This window comes from Littorina saxatilis, linkage group LG9 (assembly GCF_037325665.1).
Source record: "Littorina saxatilis isolate snail1 linkage group LG9, US_GU_Lsax_2.0, whole genome shotgun sequence".
Lineage (NCBI taxonomy): Eukaryota > Metazoa > Mollusca > Gastropoda > Littorinimorpha > Littorinidae > Littorina > Littorina saxatilis.
The window spans coordinates 27252295-27275861 of NC_090253.1; the positions used below are offsets into that span (position 1 = coordinate 27252295).

The window sequence follows — 23567 nt, forward strand, 5'->3', positions numbered from 1 at the left end:
CTCTCTCTCTCTCTCTCTCTCTCTCCCTCTTTCTCTCCCCTCTCTCTCTCTCTATTTCTCCCTCTCTCTCTCCATCTCTCGCTCTCTCTCTCTCTCTCTCTCTCTCTCTCGTCCCCCTCTCTCTCTCGTCCCCCTCTCTCTCTCGTCCCCCTAACTCTTGTATGGCTGCATTTGTTTCTACCAGGAAGGATAGAAGGGATAGACGTGTAGCGAATAACTGATACGTGACCACAACAAAAGAGATTTCCAACGATCCTCAAATAACTAGCACCGACCCTGTTTATTTTATACGAGCTTTGAACCACGAATAGTTTTTCCTTTTTACATTTAGTCAAGTTTTGACTAAATGTTTTAACATAGAGGGGGAATCGAGACGAGGGTCGTGGTGTATGTGTGTGTGTGTGTATCTGTCTGTCTGTGCGTGTGTGTGTGTAGAGCGATTCAGACCAAACTACTGGACCGATCTTTATGAAATTTGACATGAGAGTTCCTGAGAATAATATCCCCGGACGTTTTTTTTCATTTTTTTGATAAATACTTTTGATGACGTCATATCGGGCTTTTTGTAAAAGTTGAGGCGGCACTGTCACACCCTCATTTTTCAATCAAATTGATTGAAAGTTTTGTAAAGCAATCTTCGACGAAGGCCGGACTTCGGTATTGCATTTCAGCTTGGTGGCTTAAAAATTAATTATTGACTTTGGTCATCAAAAATCTGAAAATTGTAATAATTTTTTTTCATAAAACGATCCAAATTTACGTTCATCTTATTCTACATCATTTCCTGATTTAAAAAACATATATGTTATATTTGGATTAAAAACAAGCTCTGAAAATTAAAAATATAAAAATTATGATCAAAATTAAATTTCCGAAATCGATTTAAAAACAATTTCATCTTATTCCTTGTCGGTTCCTGATTCGAAAAACATATAGATATGATATGTTTGGATTAAAAACACGCTCAGAAAGTTAAAACGAAGAGAGCTACAGAAAAGCGTGCTATGCAGCACAGCGAAACCACTACCGCGCTGAACAGGCTCGTCAGTTTCACTCCGTTTTGTACAAGCGGCGGACTACGGTAATTGTGAAAAAATGCAGTGCGTTCAGTTTCATTCTGTGAGTTCCACAGCTTGACTAAATGTAGTAATTTCGCCTTACGCGACTTGTTCTTTTTTAGCGGCGAGTTCTTTTACAGGGCCGGTTATTCATTCGAGTGTGTGCCTCACCCATGTCAGTGACCGTTGTATATTAATACGATGTTAAAAGGCACTTATGGTCATTTTCTAGTTACTTTGAGAAAAATGCTGATTTTCCTTGTCAGAAAGGACCTTGCTTGTGATTATTGATAATTGCTATTAAGGTTTTGTTGAGGGTGGAGGAAAGAGGGTGGTGGTAGGTCTGGCGAGGAAGGAGAGAGAATGAATGATTGTGTGTGTGTGTGTGTGTGTGTGTGTGTGTGTGTGTGTGTGTGTGTGTGTGTGTGTGTGAGTGTGTGTTGCGAGCGCTCATGTAGTGCGTGTTTGTCTGTGAGCTATTCCCTGACATGCATTTCTTGTGTTAGTGCATGTTTTAAGAATTTTTAGATTGAAGGCAAATGAGTGGTTTTTTTCTGTAAGTTATTTTAATGTCTCGTAATGAATGTTGTGTTGTATTAAGACTATTGCGAATGATTTTGTTCGTGAAACCAGTGTACCTTATCCCTACACGTTGTCATGCTTACCCTTCTGTAGTGCACGCATTCCTAACTCACCAATGTTCCACTCTAACCCCTAACAGGTTTGAACCATCTACCCTTGTGCACAAAACCCACCACCACCACTACTGACCAAACCTAACCCACCACCACCGCCTTCCTGCCCTTAACCATGGATCCTTTTGACCCGTTCTTCACTGTGGCCGACGATGGTACCACCAACATCAACAGCAGCAGCCACAGCATCATCAACACCACTACTACCACTGATGCCACGGCACAGCAAGACTTCTTGGATATTTTCGGTGGATCAGACGTGAGTTCAAGTTCTCCTCAGCAGTCGTCTGAGTTTGGGGTTAGCGGTGAAATTTCAGCCTCTGATATCTTTGACCAGGAGAAGCAGGACTTTTTGTGTGACTTCACCGACAACACGAACCAAGAGTCGGCAAAGGGTTTAACAGGCAGTGACTCAAAATCACCTTGTGATGTGCTCGGCTCATTTATTCAAAACAGAAGTGACACCTCTGACGCTGAATTTCGAGAATTTCGTGATATGACTGAAGTTGATCGAAACTCCACTGTGGATGTGACACAGGAATCTGCTGACTTGACTGACAAGTTGAGCCAAAAATCGACAGATTTGACGGCCAGGTTGGACCAAAATTCGGACATCTTAAATGATGAACTGAACATTGAGTCAATTCCCTTTGCTGACGAGGAAGACGAAGACTTGCTCCATACAGGATCGGAGAAGCTTTCGGAGGGGTCGGAAGACACGAAAGTGCCGCGAATTGTTGTAGAAGAAGACAGCGGTGGAGGGATTTCTTGTGGAGTGATCCATGACAGTGAGCCTTTCGATGCTGTCTCTCATGTTTCGTCACTGACCAGCACTAAACCTGCACAGGTAGGTGTATAATTATATTTGTTACTCATTTACCTTGTTTCCCCTTTGTTTTCTGCAAACTTGTTCTTTGCTAACGACCCTCTACACCCGTTGCATTTGTTCAGTTAGTGCATGTGTATTGTTTCCTAACTCTTGTGGTTGTATTCGTGGAAGAATTTACTTGCACAATGCAGATTCGTCTGTGGAGACTTGACTTCTGTCTAAGCTTTGTCGGGAAAGAATAGAAGTAGTTCATGCAATGAAATAAGATACGCTCATTAACATTTATGTGCTGTAGTTATGATTAGGTCTTTGACAAGAATGTGCTTAACTACATGTACTATTACTACTACTATTACCATTACTACTACTACCCCCCGCGGGTTAGGGGGAAGAATTTACCCGATGCTCCCCAGCATGTCGTAAGAGGCGACTAACGGATTCTGTTTCTCCTTTTACCCTTGTTAAGTGTTTCTTGTATAGAATATAGTCAATGTTTGTAAAGATTTTAGTCAAGCAGTATGTAAGAAATGGTAAGTCCTTTGTACTGGAAACTTGCATTCTCCCAGTAAGGTCATATATTGTACTACGTTGCAAGCCCCTGGAGCAATTTTTTGATTAGTGCTTTTGTGAACAAGAAACAATTAACAAGTGGCTCTATCACATCCCCCCCCCCCCCCTATCCCCGTCGCGATATAACCTTGAACGGTTGAAAACGACGTTAAACACCAAATAAAGAAAAGAATTACTACTACTCCATATATACCACTAACTGCGTTGTTCATGGCCCTCCTATCCACAGTGGATTACACAGTCGTTCTTTCCTTGTGAGAATGTTTGCGCTTTGTCTCCGCTATCTTATTCTTTATAAACACCTTGAAAACACTGGAGAAGATAAGGAAGAGTTACTGGGAATGGATCCAGAGAAAAACCAAAATCGGTTCAGCGCTGTGCGCTGAGAGCACGTGTTGAAATATCTCATCGAGCAGGTTGTGTCCGGGGTGTAGCTGAATATGCCCACCAAATTTGAAACAGATCCATCGAGAACCTTGGGCGTGCATCGCGGACACACACACACACACACACACACACACACACACACACACACGCACGCACGCACGCACGCACATATACACACACACACACATACACAGACACACACACACACACACACACACACACACACACACACACACACACACACAAGTCGTATATATATATATATAGATATATGACCTTATAAATATAATGTCCGAAAAGGATATTGCACATTATTGCACTTACCGCTTGATCTGACGGCGTCGAATGTCAATAACTTCATGAGACTAGGTTTATTGCATTAATACCTACCATTGTTCCTACATATATGACGTACACTGTGCGTTGTTTATCCCAGGCTGTACAGTAGGTTCGTTGCACAAGACGTCAGTACGTGGAATAGTTTTCGACCTGACGTAAAGGCTGGGTAGACGAACAGACTTACAACTTAATTATATGGCAGATGTAGGTTTATAAGAAAATAAACAGGTGTCTGGGTGAAATAATGCACACAAAAAACAAACAAAGAAAAACATGCGGGAATATCTTTCGTGTTCTCGTGTAGGTGCTCTCAGAGAGCGTTCAGGCTGTTGAGTTAAAATTGGTATGTGTCCGAATAGAAGGATGAAAAAAAAGTATTATTTGTTTTATCCTATGTAAAATCCTAACTGATTTGTGGTGATGAACTTGAAGATGGTTTGCACAATAAGGTAGGGTATGCACGCATGTACTTGCTCAGAAGATGAATTGTTTTGTACTGCGTAACCCCAACACACAAGCTGGTCTGACGCCCACACCTTTCCGCACTGTGCGCAGATTTTACCTCAGTTTGAGTTGCATTGCAATGCAAACATTGTTGGACAGTCGCACTCATCATTGGGGTGTGTCTGGTGGTGCATTGCATGAAATTAACCGGCAACATCAAGCCCGTTGAAACGTTATGAAATGTGGAATGTTTTGACAGAGCGAAGCCATCTCCCTGCTGCAGTTGTAGTGTTTTCGTCAAGCTGTTGTTCAAGCGCACTAAACTGTTGTGGGGAGCTGTTGTTAAAGATACCTTCCTTCGCATATAAATGATTAAATAATGGTGTACACCACTGCACATCTATCCAGTGTTTCTTGTAAAGAACAGTACTTCAGTGCACACTCCTTCTCGTGTGAACAGGTCGGCTCACCGTCTCAGCTCTGGCCTGGCTTTAACATGGGATAAGACCATCTCGCCAATGGGTCACATGCCAAAAATGAACAGTCTGGGTGCTGTTAGTTCACAGTAGGAAATTTTCGATGAATCGATTTCCTTGAAGCCACTAATGGCTAAATCTTATGTCTTATGTCTAATGGCTTTTTATGAAATTAATCCAACAACAAAAGTCCAACTCACCACTTCAAGCAGTCAGGACAGGATGTTGAAATTGTTATGCGACCAAGTTGATGGGTGCTCTTAGCGGTGACGTCCCCATTCGCCCCCGCCTAACTCGCCCCTTCCCATCTCGCCCCTTCCGAACTCGCTCCCTCCCATGTCGCCCCAAATTATTTTGAGTTTGGGAAGAGAGGCGATTCGTCCCCTCCCATCTCGCCCCCAATGATCTTGAGTTTTGCAATAGAGGCGATTCGTCTGTCTTAGGCACGAGAAACCTGTTTTTCACACACAAACACACACACACACACACACACACACACACACACGCACATGCACATGCACGCACACAGTTTTATGACGTTGCCACACACATATACACAGACATAATGATTGTGTACTTGCATAAAATACACGGGGTCGAGTTGGCACTGCTTGCGGGGGCGAGATGGTCGGGGTCGAGTCGGTACCTCGCCCTCGTAGCCCAGGAATAAATCTTGACAGGTCTATGTTGATGTACAAAACAGTTAAACACGGGAAATAATGTACCTTTAATGGAACAGAATAATGCAGCCTGCAGGGAACTTGAGTGGGCTAGCATGCAATGTTAAGTGCTGTTCTACACACTGCGACATGGTCTTGACTCGAAGTCTGCGCACTTAAAGCTTGTTTGTGGCATTTGACATAAGTATAGTTATATATGTACATAATGTGTGTATTTCGTGCTTGCTTTGCTGGTCGTGAAATTTAATGCGTGACTGTTTTGTCACTCTATGTTGTGCATATATATGATGTCGCACTGTTTGTGTGCAGTCTTGCGTGACCAGTTTCTCCACCTTCCATTTGTCTTCTTCTTGCTGCATGTATTGTGTCGTTTTGTGCAGTCTTCCATGACGAGTTCCCCAACATTTTGTGTCGTCTTTTTCTGTTTGTTTTTCTTCCTCGTCTTATTTTTCATCTTCTTTGTTTTTCTTCCTCGTCTTATTTTTCATCTTCTTCTGCGTGATGAGCAACCCTAAACTTGAAAACATACCAAGATCAACAGTCTTGACGCTTCCTGTGCAAAGTGAACATTGTGTTGTTGAACTAAGTTCGCACATTGACATGTGTGTCACTAAAAATGTTTGAATAATAATAATAATAATGGACATTTGATATAGCGCATAATCATATATGCTCAATGCGCTTTACATATTAATTTCTGCCGTGTGAGATGGAATCTTTTACACAATATATCACGCATTCACATCGGCCAGCAAACCTCAAGCCTATTAGGGCGAGCATTCACCTTTCACGGCCTTTATTCCAAGTCACACGGGTATTTGGTGGACATTTTTATCTATGCCCATACAATTTTGCCAGGAAAGACCCTTTTGTCAATCGTGGGATCTTTAACATGCACACCCCAATGTAGTGTACACGAAGGGACCTCGGTTTTTCGTCTCATCCGAAAGATTAGCACTTGAGCCCACCACCTAGGTTAGGAAAGGGGGAAGAAAATTGCTAACGCCCTGACCCAGGGTCGAACTCGCAACCTCTCGCTTCCGAGGCAAGTGCGTTTACCACTCGGCCACCCAGTGCGTTTACCACTCGGCCACCCAGACCACCAGAATAATATAAGCAAAGATTCCCACTCTGCACAGAAATCTGCCAGGCTGGTGATAGTTGGTATGTGTCCCAGTGGAAGGCTGCTCGTCTTCTTCTTCAGCGTTCCAGAATTGTCTGGTTACGTGTGAGCTCGTTTGCCCATTTGGGTTCCCCACACTGTACTCTGAGAGCATAGTCAGCTTCACTCCGCTTGCGTTGAGTTGGCATGCTGGATATTTTCGTGTTTCCATAACCCACCGAACTCCGACATGGATTACAGGATCTTTTCTGTGCGCACTTGGTCTTGTGCTTGCGTGTACACACGAAGGAGGTTAAGTCACTAAGCAGGTCTGCACATACGTTGACCTGGGAGATCGGAAAAATCTCCAATCTTAACCCACCAGGCGGCAGCGACCGGGATTCGAACTCACGACCTCCCGATTAGGAGGCCGACGTCTTACCACCACGCCACTGCGCCCGTCGCTGCTCATCACTTGTTAAAGGCGTAGACGGATTATCACTTTAAGACGCTCATATCGTGCATCCCTCGACAACGCTTCTGACTGCAATCAACGACTTAACAGAATGTCTGGACACAGCTGTCTGTCGTCTGGAGTTGGATTTGTCACTCTCGTGCTTTCTTTTTGCTTTTTTTTTTGGTAAGGAAAAAGTAGGTTCAAGACACTTATTTGTCGAGTCTTGCAGTATGATACGAATACGAATACGAATACTTTATTATCTCATACAGAGAAATTTCAGTATGAGATAATAAAGTATTCGTATTCGTATTCGTATATATACACTTATTGGAACTTAAACGTGAAATAAATAGAATTATATCATCATAAATAATTAATAATACACCCTTGTCAACATTTTTGAAGTAGTTTGTTTACAAAGCCTGAGCTTATTTTTTGGGTTGCGTTTGACATAGGACCTTTTTATCCCTCGCAAATGGAGCTCAACCAACTAGTCAGTCAGCCAGTCTGACATTCCTCCTCCTCCTCCTCTTGTTCACTTTTACTTGACTCTTCTCTTATGAAACACTGCGGATTTCGCAAACGTGCACAATGTTCTTTGTTCGCAAAAGCCGCAGGGGGGTGGGGGGGGTGTGGAGGGGGGGTGTGGAGGGAGGGGGGGCGGCGGTGGTGAGTGGGCAATTGTAGTTGGAAAAAAACTGACATTTGGTGACACACACACACAAAGACATTTGTGTGATTTTTGCCTTCGCGATAGTCATCGTTAATCGCCTAATTGATCACCGGTAGGTCCATGGAAATAGGGGAGATAATCTCTTTACCTGTGGAGTCGCCAACAATCTGACCTGTACCTGCGGAGACGCTTACAATTTTTCTTACATCTGCGGAGACAACGAACACTTATGCCAGAGGGGGGTGTTAGACATTTTGACCTTCCGGATGTAATGGCCGTAAACAGATGAAACTGAACTGGCCTGTTTTATTGTATGAGTTGGATGAAGATCAAGAACACGAAAAAGGAAACAGGCTGAAGGATTGCCGATGTCAGTTGTTTGTTCAGGTCTGCGGACAGTGGACTGAGAGAGTTGAACAGTAACAATAACCACACGTAAAGTTGATTGTGTTATCTGAGTACAATTTCATAAGCTCGACTTTAGTTTCCATCATAAGTGTACGGTGCCGGAAATTTCTAGATTGGAGACTCAATATTTCATTGTGATTGTTCACAAGGACAATTTGTTTGCAGCGTTAGAATTAAATGTAAACTATGTATAACAATTAACATCAGAGAAGAAAAGAGATTTGAGATAGTGAATTTTTAGTATTTTCTTCGATAAAATTATGTAACAAAGCAGCGAACTTCTTGCTGTCTTTGGTCGCAGAGCGCTTCGCAGTACAAATAACTTCTTTGAGCAGTGTAAAACACGAAATTATACAAAATGCAAAAAACGACTTCAGATTCAAGACATTTTCCACGATTCTAAGCATTGAAAACGTTAGGTATTTCCATAATTTTGGGCATGTTTAACGTTAGAAAATATACATAATTTGGGGCATTAAAATAACATAACATATTTCCATATTTTTGGACATTGCAATAGTCAGTCCTAGCGCCGAAATCACACGTAAAACCTGCTTTGAGACGCAACCGCTCGATCCTTCAATAGTAACTTGAAAACATATAGACAGTAGAGTCCAGTCTTTGGTGACCAGTTGACCGACAGGTGACAACCATGAAGATACCCGTGCTGCCCTTCCACCCTCCCACTGAACGTTACCTACTGCGCGCTCAGGTAATTGTCTGCTGCTGTTGGAATGTGTTCGTGGGTGCTCAGGTGTGTAAAATGCTGTTATAGTGTGTTTTGCTGTGTTTTTGAGAGCTATTTTGGGTGCAAGGTTGGTTTGGGGGATGACTTATGGTGGGGTCGAAATGTTGTATGATAAGAAAAAAACTAAACCAAGACAGGATAGCTTGGAATGTCACGATGTACGATTTGTTTTCTTCTCTGTCTCTGTCTCTCTGTCTCTCTGTCTCTGTCTGTCTGTCTGTCTGTCTGTCTATCTGTCTCTCTCTCTCTCTCTCTCTCTCTCTCTCTCTCTCTCTCTCTCTCTCTCTCTCTCTCTCTCTCTCTCTCTCTCTCTCTCTCTCTCTCTCTCTCACGTGTTTTATATGTATTCGTTATTTAAGCAGTCATTGTGTATGAGTAGTTATTTGTATCAGATAAGAAATGTTCACTTGAGGAGAATGTTAGCACGTTTGAGATTTGGTATGTCACCCTTAAATAACCACTATTTACAGTATAAACCCAATGTGAATAACGTAGACAGATGATACACTTGAGACTGAAGTTCATTTGTGACTTGTTTGTCCCGCATATAATGAGATCAGAGTTGAATTAATAGCCTCAAAGTATTATCGGAACCCATCCATGTTTGTGCCAATTACTATCCTCTACAAATGTCTAAGTGGTAAGACAATTAGCAACGTATATTTACAAAGCTCTACGATTTTGCACTGATTCTCTGGAAAATGCACAGTTGCAAACTGGCTTCAGAATGAGAGTAAAAACTAAAAAACAAGACAGCTACCACATTCAGAGATGCTTTTTCAAAAATTCCTGTACAGCGGATGAAAACAACAACATTCAAAAATGGGAAAACAACAGTATGGCTTCCAAAACAGGAATAGTTACACAGGGATAGCGTGATCCTGTAACCTCCGGTATTTTACCGGTCAAGAAATTCAAATACCGAAAAAGAAATTGGCTACAGGTAATACCTACTGGTTTGTAAAAACATAAAAGGTTATACAGGTATTGGTTTCGGATTTCGTTGGAATGGATGAAAACAACATGGTATTCGTAGACAGAAAAAGCGAGGTTCTCTTTCTTTTCCCGATGATATAAAGAGAGTAGCTTCTCCGAGAAAACTACAGCAGACAGGTTATTTTCAAACAGTAGCGAATAACAAGATGTCTTCTACAGATAAAACGGTTCAGTTGTAAACTAAAGATTCCGCTCGAATCTTTCTGCTTGAATCTCAATTTATTTATTTATTATTCTCTTTATTTATATAGCGCCTTATCCGAAGTTCAAAGCGCTTTGTGCCGTGTGAGATGGAATTTTTTTACACAATATATCACGCATTCACATCGACCAGCAAACCTCAAGCCTGTTAGGCGAATGTTCACCTTTCGCGGCCTTTATTCCAAGTCACACGGGTATTTGATGGACATTTTTATCTATGCCTATACAATTTTGCCAGGAAAGACCCTTTTGTCAATCGTGGGATCTTTAACGTGCACACCCCAATATAGTGTACACGAAGGGACCTCGGTTTTTCGTCTCATCCGAAAGACTAAGGGGGGAGAAAATAGCGGCCCGACCCAGGGTCGAACACGCAACCTCTCGATTCCGAGCGCAAGTGCGTTACCACTCGGCCACCCAGTCCTTTTCAATCAGTTTAATGATGCTGTCAGCCACAATTACTGTATAGTTACAGTAACACAACATCAGCCGATAAACAAGCAGACAAAGAGGAGGAAGAAGAAGAAGAAAACCGTCTTATTTGTGTAAACGTGTACGGAAGCGTGACTCTTGAAGAGTGAAAGGTTACGATAACACATTCCTCTTGAGTCTGAACAGTTTAGTGAACCGTGATGGCCGTAAGAGTACAGCAACACTATTGAGGGAGATAAAACTAGCAGACAAAAAGAAGTACGTCTTATTTTGTAGACATGGACGAGAGAAACTAACAGAATGAAGTTACAGGAGAGCCTATGCCACTTGAGTCTGAACGGTTAAGTCAACAGTAATAGCGGTCAAGAGTACCGCAACACTCCTGGAACAGATACAACTATCTGGCAAAACCATGTACAATGTACGTCTACTCTTTTTTATGTGTGGACAAGAGAAACTTACAGAACGAAGTTACAGGGAGAGTATGTGCCACTTAAGTCTGAACGGTTTAGTCAACCATGATGGTTGTCAGAGTACAAAAACATTTCTAGAGCAGATGCAACTAGCAGACAAAATAAAAGTCGTCTTATTTCGTTAGTTACAGAAACACAAAACTCAGCTAATGAAAAGTTACAGCGACAACAGATTCCCATTGAGCTTTAACGACTCTCATTCTTTCAACCGCGAAATCTATCAGAACACGCCTGGAGCTCATAAAACGATCAACGTCTATGTTTTGTAGGTGCGGGAAAGTAGCACTTGAAAAACAAAGTTACGGGAACGGGAAATTCCAGGGAAGCTGGCACCTGTAAAAGTGTGCATGTCAACAGTGTGGACCATTCCCACACCCTTGACTCGCTACGGCGGTTTGCGTACCCACAACAAGACTTTGTTTTCTGTGACCTGCAGTTTGCATGATTAGTATGGAGCAGGTTTGGAGATCCACAACCAGAATTTCTTGATTATTTCAGACTATTTCACATGTCCGAGATCTTACGCCGTATTTTGTATCCAGCAGCGAAATCCGGGAATTGCCTTTGTCGTGACAAGGAGCTGGGTATAAAATTGGCGTAACACGTCAACAATGTGAACTCGGTCGTTGTCTCGTGAAGGGCTATATATATCATACAAGTCGAGTGTGCTGCTTTGATTTTGGTCGGAGAATGACAGTTATGCGTTGCTTGTGTCAATGTGTTTGGGTGGGGAAAGGATGGGTTTGTAATAGCGTACGTCTAATTTTGTACGTGTGGAAGAATAGCCTTGAATGTAATAGGATCAGAATAAATCCTGAAGGAAAAAGAAACACGCACGCATGTACGCACAAACACACGCATGCACACACACCCACACACACCGTAATTCACGCAGGTTCGCACACACACACACGCACGCACGCACGCACGCACGCACGCACGCACACACACACACACACACACACACACACACACACACACACACACCGTATTTCACTGACTCTTGATATCGTCACACACACATTCGCCTTTTGTAATCTTTCTAGCAAAAGAGACAATGACATTCCTTTGCCGCAGTAGCTCGCTAAGCCACTTCACACCCTATTCTTATATGTCTTATGTGATCCTCTTACGGGTGTCGTGTCGTCGTACCCCTTTTTGTACATATACCTGGTAAATCCTATTACTGACAAACTTATGACCTTATCCACGCCTGGCGATCGCTTATCATCTGTGTGTGTGTGTGTGTGTGTGTGTGTGTGTGTGTGGGGGGGGGTTGTGTGTGTGGGTTTGTGTGTGTGTGTGTGTGTGTGTGTGTGTGTGTGTGTGTGTGGGTTTGTGTGCGTGCGCGGGGTGTAAAACAAAAATGTCGAGTTATTTTCAGAAACCGTCGAGATCCTTACGTTTCATTGGTCACTTTTTTTCGCTTAAAATATGGTATACACCAATGATATGCGGGAGAGGTCAACTTTTTTTCCACAAAGAAGCAAAACGATTGGATAATCTATCCCTGGAGGGGAAAGAAAACGACCAATGAAATGTACAGATCTGGACACATTTTCTCGGAACAACATGACATTTTTTACTCGAGGTGCCATCCCAAAATGGCATCCCATACCTTCCACAGTAAAGGCCACACGCTGATGCGGTTTCTTCTGAATGGGGAGACACAAGTAAGGGGAAAATCGGGTAATCTTGTCAATGGAAATGTTCCCCTTGACTGATCTCGCTGCATGCGACCTCATTTCGCCACGGATGGATGGATGGACGGAGAGAAGCTAATGAGTTCTGTTTTATAGGGGGTTTGTTGGAACTGAAGGTATGCCGGTTTGTGGTTCGTCTCTCAGAGGAATGTCTCCTTGTTGACTCGTCCCGATGCTCAGTTTGGTGTGAAAAGTTGGATAAGTTTCATTCATTGTGAAGCAATAAACAGCACCATAGTCGTGTGTGAACCATTGCTTGACGTCTGTTTATTCGAGAATAAGAAAAGCTATGCAAAGCTTGACTTTTTTTCTTCTCCAATTTTGAAACAAAGTCTTGTAATCCCGTTTTCCTCTTCTTGTTTTGTTGGTCAAGTTCAGGGTTTAACTTGGGATAATAGCATCCATTCAATGATTCATATATACACATATACTAGACAATAACATACTTGCTGCATTCTGTACAGAAGAGATACATTTTTTATGCAGAATGGTTAGTTTTGGTGTGTTTGGGTTTGTTTGATTTTGGTGTGTGTGTGTGTACGTACGAGGAGAGAGGTAGTGTGTGTGTTCAGTATCACTGCAGGACAGGCATTCTTTTTCTGGTATAATCTAATACGTACAATCTTCCCGCAATAAACGTGCCGCCAAAAAAAAGGGAAGACATCAACATAACTTACAGGGAGCGATGATGTGCAAATGTGTAGAGTTGGACTAGATGATTACTATTGCAACGGAGACTGAATGCTGAATGCCAGTCATTACGCGGATATGATATTCATAGCGACCGTTTTTCCTGGCAAAGTTACACGCACCATTTTCATGCTGACGTGCGCAATTGAGATTAATGCCGTTTGTCGGGCTCGTGCGTGTATCCGGGGTGAGGTGGGGGCAGAGGGGGGGGGGTGTAATTTCGCACTAATATCGTAAAGACCTCCCCATTCCCACCTCACCCAGCACTTTCACCTGCCGTGGTGTACCTTCACCACACACACAAAATAATAATACAAAATAATAATACAAAATAAAAGTCATCTTGTTCCACCTGGTACACGCTGAATTTTGTTTCAGCCACACATATAAAATTAAAAGAAGGAAAACAAACACAAAGGTAGTCCTTCAATCACGCAGCAATAATTATTCGTCTCCAACGAATGCATAAGCATATATACAACTTCGTTATGCATGTCAAAGGAAAGTGAGCGGTCCTCTTTGGTGCAATATGCCACACACTGAGGTAAAGAACACAGTTAGAATGCAATGCAAAACATCAGACTTAGACTTTATTACGACCATGTGCAAAACACTAGGAATGTTTCCTGGGCTGAGATACAATACATTCAAACACAAGAGAATACAATGAATGAACAGTACCATTTACGAGAATACAATACCGTACAATACATCTTTATGATCTCAATTGAGACATTCCATGTGTAGCTGATTACACACAAAAAAGCGAAAAAGAAATTGTTAAATAACTCAACACAATTAACATACAAGAAAAATGTTCATTCAAAATGAACAGCGTCGATGCAATGTCCACCAAAGATTTATTTTGGGAAGTGTTAAAGGTTAGGGTCAAAAGTTAATGAATTGCATGTTGTGCTGGATATATAAATTGTTTATTTCAGTCAATGCTTGATTCATAAGTACATTTTTCAGCATGGTGCATCTACAGGAGGGTGCTCCAACAATGATGCATAGTGCCAACATTTAGCGCAAACTTTTCACAACAGTGCATTATTACCACAAAGCGCATACAGCGATTATATAGTAGCAAGTTGCACTAAACATTTGAACAAAATGCATTTTGTTCAAATGTTAACAGCACAGCACCAAGTTTTGCATAAGTGCACAACAGCACTGACCATTTCACAAAAGTGCATTACAGCTGTGACAATTTTACAAAAGTGCATTGACCATTTCAGGCAGATGGCTAACATGCAGATTTCGCTTTTGTCTGTCTTTCTTTGAAAAGTAGGCATGTTCAAGATCGAGATTCAGTTAGATGACAGAAAAGATTCAAAAACGTCAGATTCAGTGTTTTGGGCACTGTTGAACAGGAACATTCTCTCCTGTTCAACAAATGTGGGTTCAATTCAAAAGCAACATTGTCACAGATAGGCTAGTGTTACATTTCTGTAAAGTTTCAAAAACATCTTCCATGTTTTGGTTACTGTTGAACAGAGGCATATTTTCCTGTTCAAAAAAGTCTGACACAAATTGTCGTAGTTGTGGGTTAAGGTTCGATCTATACTGTCCTTCAAACGAGTCGTAGAACCGTCATTGTCACAGATAGTGTTACATTTCTGTTTTACATTCAAACGAGTCGTAGAAGTAGTAGTACATTTGCGTTTGGTTGTTTTTTCTTTTAGATTCCTGTCACTCATACTAGCAGTATTGATTGAGGTACATAAATCTGTTGATGTACAGGGATGACTTGTTTGTAATGAATCCTTGTTTCCTCCACATTGAGTTTGCATTGCAGTTGGACAGAAATGAACAGGTGTTAATTGATAAACACATTGATAATGGCTTTTGAGAAAATCAATCAATTTTGCAAAGGAATTAACTTGATGACATCAAAACTGCAGCGCCATTTGAAGAATGGTTACCATTTCTGTTTCTTTGATGGGAATCAAACAAATAAAAACATTGACTATCCAAGTTACCATGAATGGCAATAGTTGACTCCTGAAAAGTAGCAAGGATATAATTTGAGACGATAAACGCCTGATGCAATCCCTCCTCAAGGTCAGTCAACTCAAAACCTTCATCATTCGCAACATCAGTAGGCAACACAGCGGGATTCGTATGTCCAGAAATCATGTCGAAAAAATATTACATTTCAAAAGCATGTCCAACCACAGTTGTTGGCAAGTGTTCGTGTCCGAAGTAGCCTTCAGTGTGTGTATATGTATTCATGTGACAGAGAACGTGACCTCATTGTTCAATCCTCTCTCTCTCTTCTTTCTCATTCGAACGCACACACGCAAGAACGTAGCCTACGCACGCATGCACGCGCACGCACACACACACACACACACACACACACACCCCGCTGACGCACACGGCAAACCACGCACACACACACTGACTGTCGGCAAGCATCTCTTTTTGTTTTCTTTACCTTTGTTTATTGTGTTTTCGATATTTGTGTTTATTTTTTGCTTGACTTATCTGTTTTATTTTAATGTTTGCTATCCACATCGTGTGATAAATGTTTCTTCTCAGTCTCCGAGTCAGTTTAGTTTCTGCACGCCGCTTTGGTACTCCTTGTTTTTCTTTCTGGTGTTTTGTGCGCGACTGATTTGCGGATTTATTTTTATTCCTTTCATATGCAGTTGAAGTGTTGTGGGTGTTATTGTCTGTATATGCTATGTTGCGTCTGTGTATGCCTACAAGAATTTTGGGTGTAATGTGCCTGTGGTCTGCTCGCAGTCGAGCACAGAAAACATGGCGGCGCCCTGCAGGCAAATTCGTGGAAAGTCTTCCCGACCGCAGATACCAGCGTCGTCCGCGACGCTGGAATAATTGCTCCAAAACGCGTACTTATACATGAATAATTCAACAGTATTTGCCCATGAGCTTCTGTGTGCATAATTATTTGGAAGGAAAGGGCGGAGGTGGTAGGGAAAAAAGACAAAAAAACAACGACGACTACGACACGCTTGACCGACAAGGGGGGAATGGGACGGTCACGGGTGATTAATCAACAGGTAATGGAGCGCGCCATGACAGGTACAGGGGGGTCAGGTAGGGGGATATAAGGGTGGGTGATCATTTGTTCACAGGCCCTCAGGGGGACACACGTACAGAAAGGAAACACCGTCAGGTATCGTCTGGTAGCTGGACACCTTGCTAGGAACACGGTGTTTATTGTCTCCTACCTGTAGGCACCGCTGTCATTACCTGCCTTTCGCCACCTTGGAGTACACAGAAAAGAAGGTGAAAAAGATTGACTTCATGTGACACTAGTCTTTTGATCACGCTTTGACCATCTGGGGATATAATATACCGTACTGGAAACAGGGAAGAGTAATTACCGGGTCCCTGTTGTGCAGAAGATACAGGCGAAACGATTGCTGACCTGTATGTGTACCTGTCACTGTATTGCTGGCCTGTGACCACTTTGACTACATGAATGTCGCGTCCAATGAAGATGAAGGATTAGCCTTCAATTCTCGTTTAGTGTCACATTCACTCGGAATACGGTGTATGTATAGTCTGCTAGCTATAGGTACCGCTGTCATACCTGTCTCTCGACACCTTGGGGTGCAAAAGGAAGTAGTTGAAAATTATTGGCGACCTTTAACACTATAAGTCTCTAGATTTGGATTTAACCACCTTGGACTATCTCTCGCCACCTTGGGGTACAACAAGAAGTAAGTGAAAAGGACTGACACTTTACCTGTATTGTTGGTCACGTTTTTACAACTGTGGTAATCTTATTCTGTTGGAGACAGGTAAGGGTTTAACCCGTTTACCTCCTGTAAGAAAGAAATAGGCGACAAGGACTGGTTATCTGTACTGCTAGCCGGTGTCCGCCTTTGAGAATGTAAATGCTCTTAGTAACACATGTACAGTGGTACCTGCGATGAAAGGACACCATTAAGACCAACTTAAAGTGTCCTTACACTAGAGGTGACCTGTGTCAGGTATACGTATTTCAGCAAATCTAGTAGACATAGGGACAACGGAAGGTTTCCTTTATTCAATCAATCAATCAATGACGCTTATCTGGAGGTGTCCTCACGTCGCAGGTACCACTGTACAAAGACAAAACCCACTTAAATATCAGGATGTTAAAGATTCTGTCTGAAGTGTTTTACATAATTGTATACACTGTTAATTGTGTGCACTGGGACCCCCCGCGGGTTAGGGGGAAGAATTTATCCGATGCTCCCCAGCATGTCGTAAGAGGCGACTAACGGGTTCTGTTTCTCCTTTTACCCTCGTTAAAGGCACAGTAAGCCTCCCGTAAACCATCACAGAGCTCCCCGAGCGTCTACATACAGTACAAGCATACTTCCATTTAAACGCTCACCGAACGGGAACATCGTGGCTGCTTTCTGTCGAGCGTGAGAAATTGTCAAAGAATTTATTTTCGTGGACTTGGCCCTTTACAACAATGGCGCCTCGTTTTGGTGCTGGACGGCTGTTATGAATATCCCGGAAATCACGCCCGGACAGTAAGCCTCCCGTAAACCATCACAGATACTGTCAGGCTTTTACACACAGTACAAACACCCTTCCATTTGAACGCTCACCAAACGGGAACATCCTAGGTGCCCTACGTAAAGAGCGAGCAATTTTTAAAGAATTAATTTTGCAGTTTGTCTCGGCGGACACTTTTTGGACCCATCCTGAACTCAGGTCAAAAATGAGTTACTTCCCTTAAACTGGCGATAGCCGTGGATCGATGATTATCAGAATGTTTTTGGACCGTGGTGCGTTTTTGCGCAAGACCTAACTTTTAAAATCTAAATAATAAATTGACAGCTTGTTACACAAACATTCTATAATCATAAAAGAATTCTTTTTTCATCAAGATCAGTGCAATTCGAAGTTGTGAAAGTTTGAAAAAAGAAAAGCCCGGAAGCAGGGTCACGCAAATGTCGTAGCAGACGACGGTTTATGCGGCATATCGCCGTTCCTCTCAACAGTCAAAAGCCATCGCTATAGAGTTCTTGTGAACCACAGCCGTTTGTTTCGTGCATAAAAACGTGCTAATGTAGATAAGCTCACATCGAGTCGCATTCAAATGACTAACTGACGACTACATTGTGAAAAAGGGAAACTGGATCACACGGGTTCACGATGGCTCAGGGGTAAGATAAACCACGCAAAAATAAATTCTTTGAAAATTGTTCGCTCTTTACGGAGGGCACCTAGGATGTTCTCAATCGGTGAGTGTTTAAATGAAAGGGTGTTTGTACTGTGTGTAAAAGCCTGACCGTATCTGTGATGGTTTACGGGAGGCTTACTGTGCCTTTAAGTGTTTCTTGTATAGAATATAGTCAATTTTTGTAAAGATTTTAGTCAAGCAGTATGTAAGAAATGTTAAGTCCTTTGTACTGGAAACTTGCATTCTCCCAGTAAGGTAATATAATTGTACTACGTTGCAAGCCCCTGGAGCCAATTTTTGATTATTGCTTTTGTGAACAAGAAACAATTGACAAGTGGCTCTATCCCCTCTCCCCCCTTTCCCCGTCGCCATATAACCTTCGTGGTTGAAAACGACGTTAAACACCAAATAAAGAAAGAAAGAAAGTGTACACTGGGAGAATGGTAGCTTTAAGTGTCGGCATTGTCCTTCGTTCCCATGATGAATGGATGACCTTGTCATGGTTGTAGACGGGTTGGATCAATTCGCTGACTTGCATCTTACGAACACGGATGGATAATTATTTTCTTCGTGGTGGATGTCACGTGTAAAAATAATTGAGTTTGTCCAAGTTCTTACGCTGTTGACATTGGGATTATAGAATGCGTATTTTCTACTGACAGAAATCAGGTACCGTGCAAGGTTCCAGGTACATGTGTTCACATTGAAGAGGTCTTCATGTAGTTGTGTTTTGAAGATATGGGGTGGGGAGGGGGGTAAAAGTTTGATCTCTGGGGGAGGGGAAGGTGAGTCGTGACTATCTGGCTATGACTTTGTCTGCCTGTAGGACTCTTTGCCTATTTGCAGTTAAATTTCTATGTCTCGTCTGTTTTTGTCAGTAGCATTTTGCGTTTGATGGAAACTGCATGATACGACTCGTCTGTTTTGTGAAAAGTTTCAGTTGTAGTGCTTCCCAACCGCTGAATGTCTTGGCGTGAGTCAGAGTGTCGCTATTGCAGAATGATACGCTGCACGTTTCTTTGCACCTTCCGCCGCCAGACTCCGGCTTCTCCTGTTACACTCACATCTGCACACCAACATTTTGTTCCCAACAGTCCTTCCAGCTGTGTTTTAGCTCTCTGTCTCCCTCTCTCTCTCGTACGGCAGTCTTATCGAGACACCTTTTTGGGTCTCCCCTGAATCGCAACTTGTGACTTTTAAGAACGGCTATCGTTCGACTTCATGGACTTGTTATTATGCTTAACAGACTGAAATCGTGAAGAGAAATCTGCGCTTGTACATTTTTTTGCTTCTCTATGTAATGAAGAGAGCAACTTTACATGACTTTGTATGGCTTAAAGTTTTGCAGCTGCCCAAGACCTGCCACTCGAAATCTCTCCATCATCAGTTTTATCTGTCGCTGCATTTGTGACTCTTTTTATTTCTTTGCGTTTTTCGCTCTCTTCTTTCCTTTTCTTGTCTTTTTTCCCTTGCGGTTCACACTTCTTGAAGTGCCTCAAGCGGCCTCGCCAACCAGACACGCTTCCTTCCTGTCTCATCAGATTCCTGTTTTTCTTTTTCTGATGTGCTGTAGCGTTTCCACTCTTTGAGTGCATACAGCTTTCCTCTACTGCTTCTGCAAGTTGACATGCACATGGCACCCCTCCCCCTCTCCCTACTCTATCCGTCGTATAGTTGTCGCAAAAAGCACTATTTCTTGACTGCTTCTTCAAGTCTTAGTTGACATGACATGCACATGGCACCCCTCCCCCTCTCCCTACTCTATCCGTCGTATAGTTGTCGCAAAAAGCACTATTTCTTGACTGCTTCTTCAAGTTGACATGCACATGGCATCCCTCTTCTCCCCCCTTCCCCCTATCTATGTGTCGTAAACTCGTCACAGAAGCAGGCTTGCTTTTTTTGACTGCTTATGCTAAAGGCATTATATCACATCATACATACACCTAAATTACAGTTGACATAGATTACACATCTACTCCCCCCACCCCTATCCCGCCACATAATTAGTCCTAACCTAGCCCCACCCACAGAGATATAGAATATTCTATATCTCTGTGGCCCCACCCCACCCATTCCCACCCCTCGCCCTAAATACCCCCACCCCACCCCACAACACCAACCGCTCCCACCCACCCCACCCCTCACTTTACGCCGTGCAAGGCCATTGGCTGTGCCGCCCTAATTCTCTGGCTGAGTGAAAAGCATTCACGTATTGCCAAGTTGGGAGTACGTCAGTATTAGCAGTGAAAGACTTTACTAGCTGGTGTGCTGTGTTTGTCAACTCTTCGTGTGCTTTCTCATTGGATATATATACGTGTGGAAGGTGTGTATATAATATATATCTGTATTGATATTTATACGTGTACGGTATATATCTGCATTGATATGTGCAGAAGGTACATAATGTAGGTATAGAATATTGCGAGGGAAGTTTTTTTTAATTTGCAATCGATAGAAAAGGAGTGTTCGTATACATTGGCGACAGAGCTGATTTAGACTGAAGTGCATGTAGGTCTGTACCACGCTTTGTAAAGTGAATGAGCGAGTGTGGTTTTCTTGTCATCTGAGAACAGATAGTACGAGTATTCGGTACAGCGGCATTTTAGCCCTTCTGGTGATTGAAAAACTTGCTGTTGGATTCTTCGTGATTTTAAAGCGGATGTGAAGTGTTCTACGCTCTTGTTACTGGATAAAAACTGACCTGTGAAGGTTTAAACTTTTGCTGATGTAAGTAAACTTTGATGACACACTCTCTACTTACTTACTTTCAAATTATTGTGTGTACATGTATCAGTTTTGCTATGATAAGTTAGCGTTCCAGAACAAAATTGTAGCCTCAGTACTGGTATCAGCTGAAGAAAAGTTATCACATGCAGATTTTGTGTGTACTTTCTTGTTTCGAGTAACTAATGTGTCCGCCTTGTACGCCAATCATTTACAGTTATTTGGGTGTGTGACCACACACGAAAAGCTTCAGACTTTTGACAAAAATCTTTTTTGTGTTTGAGCTCAGAGACACAATTTCAGAGCAATGTTTCTGACACCATTCTCTGAATTAATTTATTGTTTGTAACCATACCAGACTATTAAATGTATCCGTGTACCTATATCTGTATACACAAAAAATACGACAAATGTCAGTCTTCACATACAAAAGATACACAGATATTACCAGCATACATGCTTCTCGGCATTTTACTGTGGCTCTTGAGTACTTCAGACCATAGCATCAATTCCCCAACTCCAGCGATAAGTCGGTTCTTCAATGGCGTAGACGTTCTTCAAGCTTTCCTGCTTGACTGCACACACTCAACTGGGCTTACAGTTACAGGCAAGAGCGGAGTAGCGTTTCCTAATCTTATCTAACAATCGTTGTGCTGTTAATCTGAAAGGTACTACTCTTCTGGTGTTAGCGATAATCTTTGCAGCCACGTAACCAGTCTTGTCAGGACTTTTATGTGATAAGATGTTTCTTCATCTTAGATACACGCAAAGCTTTATCACGGGAAAGATAGTATTTTTGAGTGTCAACATTTACCTCGCTTTCGTCATGAGTATAAGACCTGCAAAGTGGGAATTCCAAGTGTTTTGATGAATTAATTTCCCTAAATGACACCCATGTCAGTTAGTTAGTTTAATTCAGCAAATAATCGTGTCCCACTTCGGCTGTACAGGAAGCAGCGAGGTTGTTGAGTTTTGGGTTTGTGTGAAACAATAATGAAGCTGTTATCCCGTGTAAAAGTCTGTCCCGATCTGTGTTGGTGAACATAGGTTACACCAGAAGGCATATATTTGTAATGCTACATGTGTATTTGTCTACAAAGAAGATTTTCCTGGAGTTGGTGAAAGAAAGAAGGCGAAGCTGAACTACGCGCACATGCGTGCAATCGTTTGTTGTTTGTGTACAGTCCTCGTTCGTCGACGTCGGTGTTGTATTTAGCTTTGCTTTTGTAGACGGTCATTATGGAATGTTCGTTTGTAATTTTTTTTTATTCTACTTAGTGTATACTTATATATATTTTTCTTTCCAGCCAACCTCAAATTATCGAGGACTCCCCTCTCGCCCGCTCCCTATGCCCCCCCCCCCCCCCTCTCTCTCTCTCTGTCCCCTCTCCCCACCCCCCTCCCCCCGACCAGCGACCCTTGCCCCGTTTTATTCTGAACAACAAGGCCAGAAAAGAAACTGAAAAAGCCTTCCTTTAATTTACTCCTTCCTTTATATACCGTACGTCCACCCAGGCTGTCTTTTAACGCGACAGTAAACTTGAGGTTTATTCCTCCACCACCCAGGAACCAAACACTCTAACGTACACTGCAGTGCTAACAAGACAGGCTGGTAAAAATGTGAAGATACGACCCTTGCAATGTAAGCTATCTTTCCAATCAACATGGATCTGTCCAGGCTCATACCTTGAATAAGAGCATCCTCCCACTTTACGACACATACCATGAATCTATACTGTTTGGGAAGAGTGGGATTTTTCGCTGAATAAATTTAGCAGATTGATATAATGTGTGTGTGTGTGTGTGTGTGTGTGTGTGTGTGTGTGTGTGTGTGTGTGTGTGTGTGTGTGTGTGTGTGTGTGTGTCATACCTTGAATGAGAGCATCCTACCACCTTAACACACATACCAAGAATGAAACGGCCTGGCTGCTTTCAGTGCAGAGTGAGATTTTTTTGCTGAATTAATTAAGGATGTTGTCATGGTGTGAAATGGTGTGTGTGCGTCTGTGTCTCTTTGGTACCAAATTAACTACGTACACACAAAAACACACCTTCACACACACACACACACACACACACACACACACACACACACACACACACACACACACAGACACACACACACACACACACACACACACACACACACACACACACACACACAAAGCACGGTGCATAGAAAGCAGGCAGGCTGTTGATCTTTAGCATATATGCCTAAGTTGAAGAAACCCCCCGCGGGTTAGGGGGAAGAATTTACCCGATGCTCCCCAGCATGTCGTAAGAGGCGACTAACGGATTCTGTTTCTCCTTTTACCCTTGTT

The 23567-nt window shown here is 42.5% G+C and overlaps 1 protein-coding gene across 1 annotated transcript in view; it reads left to right on the forward strand.

The window, feature by feature from the left end:
- Nucleotides 1–1779: 1779 nt before the first annotated feature.
- The window catches only part of LOC138975753 (serine-rich adhesin for platelets-like), a gene marked incomplete at its 5' end in the record, with an annotated part of 52427 nt that continues 30639 nt past the window's right edge, over nt 1780–23567 (forward strand). The window contains 1 exon segment of the mRNA XM_070348500.1: nt 1780–2600. Coding sequence (XP_070204601.1) covers nt 1869–2600 — 732 coding nt within the window.